The 7,111-nt window shown below is 45.0% G+C and overlaps 1 protein-coding gene across 1 annotated transcript in view; it reads right to left on the minus strand.

Moving 5' to 3' along the window:
• Positions 1-7,111, minus strand: part of SEL1L3 (SEL1L family member 3) — a 120,888-nt gene that overhangs the window by 53,031 nt on the left and 60,746 nt on the right. Inside the window, exons 10-11 of the mRNA XM_017505099.2 lie at positions 6,348-6,559; positions 4,421-4,600 (exon numbers count right to left, since the gene is read on the minus strand). Coding sequence (XP_017360588.1) covers positions 4,421-4,600; positions 6,348-6,559 — 392 coding nt within the window. The remainder of the gene's footprint in view (positions 1-4,420; positions 4,601-6,347; positions 6,560-7,111) is intronic.

A 7,111-nucleotide genomic window follows, 5' to 3' on the forward strand; every position in this document is an offset into this window, starting at 1 on the left:
GAAGGAAGGAAGGAAGGAAGGAAGGAAGGAAGGAAGGAAGGAAGCGAAGGAAGCAAAGAAAGAGAAAGAGAAAGAGAGAGAAAGACCAAGGAGGAGGGGCCTTCATCTGCTAGGGCTGCCATAACAGAGGCCCACGGCCTGGGTGACTTAGAAAAGTTCTCATAGTCCCAGAGGCTGGAAGTTCCTGATGAAGGTGTCAGAAGGCTTGGTTTCTTCTGAGACCCACCCCCTCCTTGGCTTGCAGATGGCCGTCATCTTTCTGCATCCTCATGTGCTCATCTCTCTGTATTGCCTGTGTCCTAATTTCTTTTTTGTTGTTGTTTTTTTGTTTTGTTGTTGTTTGAGACAGGGTCTTGCTCTGTAGCCCAGGCTGGAGTGCAGTGGTGTGATCTCAGCTCACTACAGCCTCCGCCTCCTGGGCTCAAGTGACTCTCATGCCTCAGCCTCCCAAGTAGCTGGGATTATAGATGTGCACCACCACGCTTGGCTAGTTTTTGTATTTTTAGTAGAGATGGGGGTCTCACTATGTTGCCCAGACTGGTCTTGAACTCCTGACCTCAAGTGATCCCCCTGCCTCGTCCTCCCAAAGTGCTGGGATTACAGGGGTGACCCACAGCACCTGGCCTCTAATCACTTTTCATGGGGCCACCAGTCCTACTGGATTAGAGGTCCACCCTAACAGCCTCATTTTAACTTAATCACCTCTTTAGAGATCTGATTTCCGAGTATGGTTCCATTCTGAGGTACTGGGTATTGGAAGCCTCAACATGTGGATTTTGGCAGGACACAATTCAGCCCATTGGCTGTCGTAGGAGCTCAGAGGGGAGATGACAGCCACAAATTCAGGCAGCAGGGGTGCAGCTAGGAGCAGAGAGAAACTGGCATGGAAAGCTGCTGGGGGGATCCGAGATGACGCCCAGTTTTTAGCATGGACAATGGTGCCATCTGCAGAGGTGCTGGCAGGGAATGGAGATGAGGAGGGATGTGTTTCTTCTGCAGTATGTGACAATGACTGCAGGCAAGGATTTGTAAGAAAACAGCTGGAGCCTGAGGTCTGAGTATTATCCTATGTGGAGGGCAGCTGAAACCAGATGTGAAGATGAGATCTCTGCCCAGAAAATGTAGAGCGAGAACAGAAGACCGGCAACCAAACCTTGAGGAAGAGAAGCTTCTGAGGAGTGAGCAGACTGCGAGGATTAATCATTTGTAATTAAGACTCAGAAACAAACAGAAGCACTAGCCATCTTCTTTCTGTTTAGCCGGAAGCAGAGTCCTACTAAACCATAAATAAGTGATGGGAACTGAGAGCACTAATAAAGATGAAATGATGTGAACCACGAGTTCCATAAAAAGAGACTGCAACGCGACTCAAGGAAGGAGTTATTGATGGGTCCTTGGTTTGTTAATTAGAGGTCTGGCTTTCTCTGTCTTCTCATTTACTACATTATGCTGGTGAATTAATAGATTTCTCAACAAAAGGACATTTAAATCAATGTATGACACCTGTTTAAATTCTTAAGCAGCCATTAATTACACATTCTTAAGAAAATGAGCTATGACACAACTCTCCTAACTGCATAATTCCTATCTGTGATTCTTAATCAGACGACTTTTCAGCTGCAAGACGGATCTTTTCTATTCATCTCCTCTGGTTCTGACCAATTAAACGTTTTCTTCCGTAATCATAACATGTCATGTGCCAAATCTTCAAAAGAAAAGGAGCTTGTTAGCAACATGCTATTTCCTGTTGCTAATTTATGCTGAATTTGAATTCTTAAAAGTATAACATATACGTGTAGAACATTATTAACACATCCAGCCTTAGTTAAAAAAAAAAAAAAGCAATATTTTCTTTGGCTTGATTTTATGCAAAGTTTTGAAGAGCAATTCTTTTTTTAAAAAAAATCTTTATCAATTAATAATTGTATTCCTATAAATTGAGGTTAAATTTTTTGCACATAATTTGTATAGACGGAAAATACAAGTACAAATTATAAGGGTGTGTAGGTTTGTTCAGAAGGAATCATTACTTTCTCAAGGAATTAGAATGCCTATGTAGACAGCTCTTTGTTTTATAGCTTGACTCATGTTTAACTCTTACTGACAGCATGTATCTTCAAGTCATTTGCTTCATAACCATCCAGTAGCCAGTATAGATTTCTTTTCCAGAAACCAATCATTCCCAGACATCAAAGCTTGAATTTGCTACACTGAGGATTTCTGACCCAACCCAGGGTCAGAGCTGGGAAGCAGTGGTCTGGTTCCTAGTCAGCCACTCAGCCTTGAATTCAACCCTGACCTGGCTAGGCCTAGCTCTCAGAGCTGCTTACTAAGCAGGGGTAAATCAAGAGTTTATGGCATTGGCCGGGTGCGGTGGCTCACGTTTGTAATCCCAGCACTTTGGGAGGCCCAGACGGGCAGATCGCCTGAGGTCAAGAGTTCAAGACCAGCCTGGCCAACGTGGTAAAACCCCGTCTCTACTGAAAATACAAAAATTAGCTGGGTATGATAGAACATGCTCGTAATCCCAGCTACTTGGGAGGCTGAGGCAGGATAATTGCTTGAACCCAGGTTTGGGGGTTGCAGTGAGCTGGGATTAAACCACTGCACTTCAGCCTGGGAGACAGAGCAAGACTGCATCTAAAAAACAAAAGAGTTTATGGCATAGACGAGGGCCACATCTGGCCACACAGGTACAGTTACCTACTGTCTGTGGCTAGACAAACTCAGCTACCCCATTTATGTACATATTGCCTATAGCAGAGTTGAGTAATGCATAAGCAAAGCCTAAAATATTTACCATCTGGCCCTTTTCCAAAAAAAAAAAAAAAAAAAAATAGTCGACTTCCGGTATAGACTATTTGCTCTTTTCAATTCAAATACCTCAAAGTACTTTGACCATGAAAACATATTCAATCCTCCCTGAAGAAAGAGGTTATATAAAGATACATTCCGGCTGGGCATGGTGGCTCATGCATGCAGCGCCAGCACCTTGGGAGACTGAGATGGGAGGATCACTTGAGGTCAGGACTTTGAGACCAGCCTGGGCAACATAGTCAGACTCTGTCTCTCCAAAAACTAATAAAAAAAAAATTTAGCCAGGCATGGTGGTGTGCGCCTATAACTCCAGTTCTTCAGGAGGCTGAGGCAGAAGGACTCCTTGAGCTCAGGAGTTCGAGGCTGCAGTGAACTATAATCCCACCACTGCACTCCAACCTGGATGACCAAGCAAGACCTCGTCTTAAAAAAAAAAATTCTGGTCGGGCGAGGTGGCTCACGCCTGTAATCCCAGCACTTTAAGAGGCCGAGATGGGTGGATCACCTGAGGTCAGGAGTTTGAGACCAGCCTGGTTAACATGGTAAAACCGTGTCTCTACTAAAAATACAAAAATTAGCCAGGTGTGGTGGCATGCACCTGTAATCCCAGCTACTTGGGAGGCTGAGGCATGAGAAGGGCTTGAACCCAGGAGGCAGAGGTTGCAGTGAGCCGAGACTGCACCACTGCATTCCAGCCTGGGGGATAGAGTGAGACTCTGTCTCAAAAAAAAAAAAAAATTAAAAACCAACAACTACCACTACCAACAAAAAACATTCTAAGAAGCAACCACTTCATTGTCTACCACCATTCGATGTGGATCTTTATCAAGAAGCAGCTTTCTTTTATTCTTACACTATCCCCTTTTAGTTGGGCCCTGGTATCCCCTGTCCTCTAAAAGAAGTCTGGAAGCAAACCATCATTTGGTCTAATGTAACACATTATGGTCTTTTGGTAGATGTGAGTCACTGATTTTTTTGCCCATTGAGTCAATAATATTTGGGAGCCTGCAAAATTGGGGGCTGGAGTTACTGCCCCTCATCTGGGATAGTATGGAGTCTTCAATCATCACACTCTGTTGTCAGTCATCTGGGGACACTGGGCTAGCAAGGCTCACGGGACATTTCTCAAGCATCCGGCAGGGGAACATAGCTGGGTAGGAAGCTTGCCTGTCTCCATTGTACATTGCTTGCTCATCACACATTGAAAGCCCTTACAGCTTCCTGCCTCCAATTTGACCAGTCCCACCTAACATCTATCTCCAGACCTCACCATCTCACAGGGTACTGACACAAAGACAAGATGCCTGTGTTTCTGGTACATGCTTTTTTGCAAAATCAAGATCTGCCCAGGGCCAAATCGACTCTTCACATACCAGTCCTCTCACTAACGAAAAGCTAATCATGCATAAATGTGGGGCTGCCCCCGCGTTCAGCCTGAGAACACAGCCAGAAAAGAGGAATTGGAGAGCACAAGAAGGCTCCTCCCTCCATTCGATTATGCTTATCCTCTGACGGCCGCCGATGAGAGCAGCCACAGGTGCGGACACTTCATGAAAGCTGGTCAACAGGGACATAACCATTCCCAAGCATTTCTCTCTCGTACCTGATCCCCTTGCAGCGTGTGCTGGTCAAGGGGTGTCTTGGTGGCAATGTTGCTGTAGTAGGCATACGACAGTTCCCAGTCCAGGGGGTAGCTGTCAATACCTTGGTAGTGCTTGTACCCAAGATTCATTGAAGACAGCCTCTCACTCCCTTGGCCTCCAACCAAACTATACAACATGCCCTGTTAGGAAGAAATGGACAAAGTGCTCATGAGATTGTAGACAGGGTCATAAAATCCTGACACTGAACGGTCATCAGACCCAGTTCCTAAATATAATCCTAGCCCTTCCAGAAATATGTTAACTTGCCTTTTAAAAAATATAATAAAATGAAATAAATCTTTAGGGGAAAGAAGCCAACCCAGCTTCCTATTGGTTTAAAAATTTGCAGCCAGCTGCCCTTCCTAATGTCAAATAGCTTAAAACGTCCTGACTTTTGCCTCTTCCTGGTACAAATGGGGATCTTTCGTGACTTCCCCCAGCACCTTTTTGGGCTCCAGCCAACCATCCAGCGACATCATCGAGGGACACAGCGTCTGGATGGCAGGTTCCATCCTCATACTCTCAGAACATTAGTGTGGAAGTGTCTTTGGAGATTGACTGGTCTGACTCCCTCATTTCACAGTTGGGAAAAGAGGGGCCCAGGAAGGGGAAGTCAACTGTCCAGGGTCAACCAGCCACTTTGTGGCAAGCTGTTCTCATTATTCCACCCTTGTGGGGACCGCTTCGGGGACTCAGGAAAACACGCTGTCATTCAGGAGCATCTGTAAGCCAGAGTCATCACGAGCACATCACTGGATGGGAACAGGGACCCACCTGGGCACATCTCAACAGTCTGAGCCTCCCCAAACCACAAATGCACAATCACCTATGCAAATCTGAAAATGAAAAGCAGTCAGGGAATATTTCACAGTACTTATTGTGATGGTTCATTTTGTGTGTCAACGTGACTGTGCCATTGGGTCCCCAGATGAAACATCCTTTCTGGATGTATCTGTGAAATTGTTTTGGATGAGATGAACATTTGAACTGGGGAGGTGGGCTGTGCGCACGGCCCTCTTCACTGTGGGTGAGCATCATCCAATCTCTTGAGGGCCTCAATTGGACAAAAAAGCAGAGGAAGGAGGAATTGCTCCATTTTTGCTTCCTGCCTGCCAGCTTGAGGCACAAAGACATCAGGTTTTTTTTTTTTTTTTTTTTTCCCTTGCCCTTGGACTGGAATTTATGGCATCATCTCTCCTGATTCTCAGGCCTTCGGGCTTAGACTGGAATTACACTCCTGGCTTTCCTGGCCCTCAGCTTGCAGACGGCAGACCATGGGACTTCTCAGCCTCCATAATTGCATGAGCCAATTCTTCATAAGAAACATCTTCCTATATACATCTAATCCCATTAGTTCTGTTTCACTGGAGAACCCTGACTAATGCACTTATGAAAATGTAATTCTAATGGTAGGCAAGTTGCATAATAAATTTGGATTCAAAACCAGAAATGAAGCCGTCTGGTATGGTGTTTATTTTGATGACAGACTGCTGGATGCAGCAATACTTTGTGCTTCAAGGTCCAAGTGACTTCACTTAGCTAAAAAGTGATGTGGGATAACGGTCTCAGAGCGGAGTAATTACAAGAATTTGGTAAGAAGCACCTGTTCTTGAAGAACTGGGGTTTTGGAAAGCCCTGGGACTGTTCCTTAGCTGGTACACCAATCGTACTCCCAAGGCCTTGTCTAGAAATAGATGAAGTGCCCTTTTTCACTGAAAGCAAAGGACCCTGTATTTAACACAGCCCCAGGACATTTATCTTGAGCGTAAAGATTTTTAAAGGACTCCAAGGAGCTGCAACATGTCCAGTCCTACCAGGGGCATGAGAGCACTGCTCTGCAAATATAATATAAGTGACTGATGGTAATGGAACCATGAAATACTCTACCTGCAGCTGATCCCGAGGAACATTTAGTCCAGTCTCATAAAAGACTGCGAGGTAGTAGGATGCTTTATGGTATCCACAGCAGCTGGAATCCATCAGAAAGGGGACGATAGAGCTAATTTGGTGAAGACCATCAACGCTAGAGAGTCTCTTTACAGCCTTTTCAAATATCTTCCCCCCGATTTCTGATACAGATTCATTTTGGCTCCTTGGCACTGTAAATTACACAATTTAGAGCACACACAATTAATTACCATGGGATCGACATGCTTTAGAAAGAAGAGGAAAAGCCAATTAAAGCACCTGAGTTATTGATATGGTCAGTCCTGCAGTGCCTCAAAATATACCACCTTCCAGGGAGGTAAATTAAACCCTTTGGGGATGCCATGGTGTCATTCTGTAAACAGCTTTTTCTTTGGCACTAAATGACAGCCTAGTATCCTGGGGGAAAGATGTGCTGTATGTAGCTCAGAAAGCGCCCCGAGAGAATAATTTACTCAGTGTAACTCACCACCAAATCAGGACCACTGAAACTTCCAGAGAGACTTTTTCCCCTCTAAGATTCCCTAAAGAAGACTGTGTTTATCTCAGTAACAGTTCCTAGGTGCTGCTCTAAAAAGCTGAGCAAAATAACCTTATTTTTAAATGCTTTTTTTTTTTTTTGAGAGGAGCCTTGCTCTGCCACCCAGGCTAGAGTGCAGTGGCGCGATCTTGGCTCACTGCAACCTCCACCGCTTGGACTCAAGTGATTCTCCTGCCTCAGACTC

Source organism: Cebus imitator, unplaced genomic scaffold (assembly GCF_001604975.1).
Source record: "Cebus imitator isolate Cc_AM_T3 unplaced genomic scaffold, Cebus_imitator-1.0 Scaffold333, whole genome shotgun sequence".
Taxonomy (NCBI): domain Eukaryota; kingdom Metazoa; phylum Chordata; class Mammalia; order Primates; family Cebidae; genus Cebus; species Cebus imitator.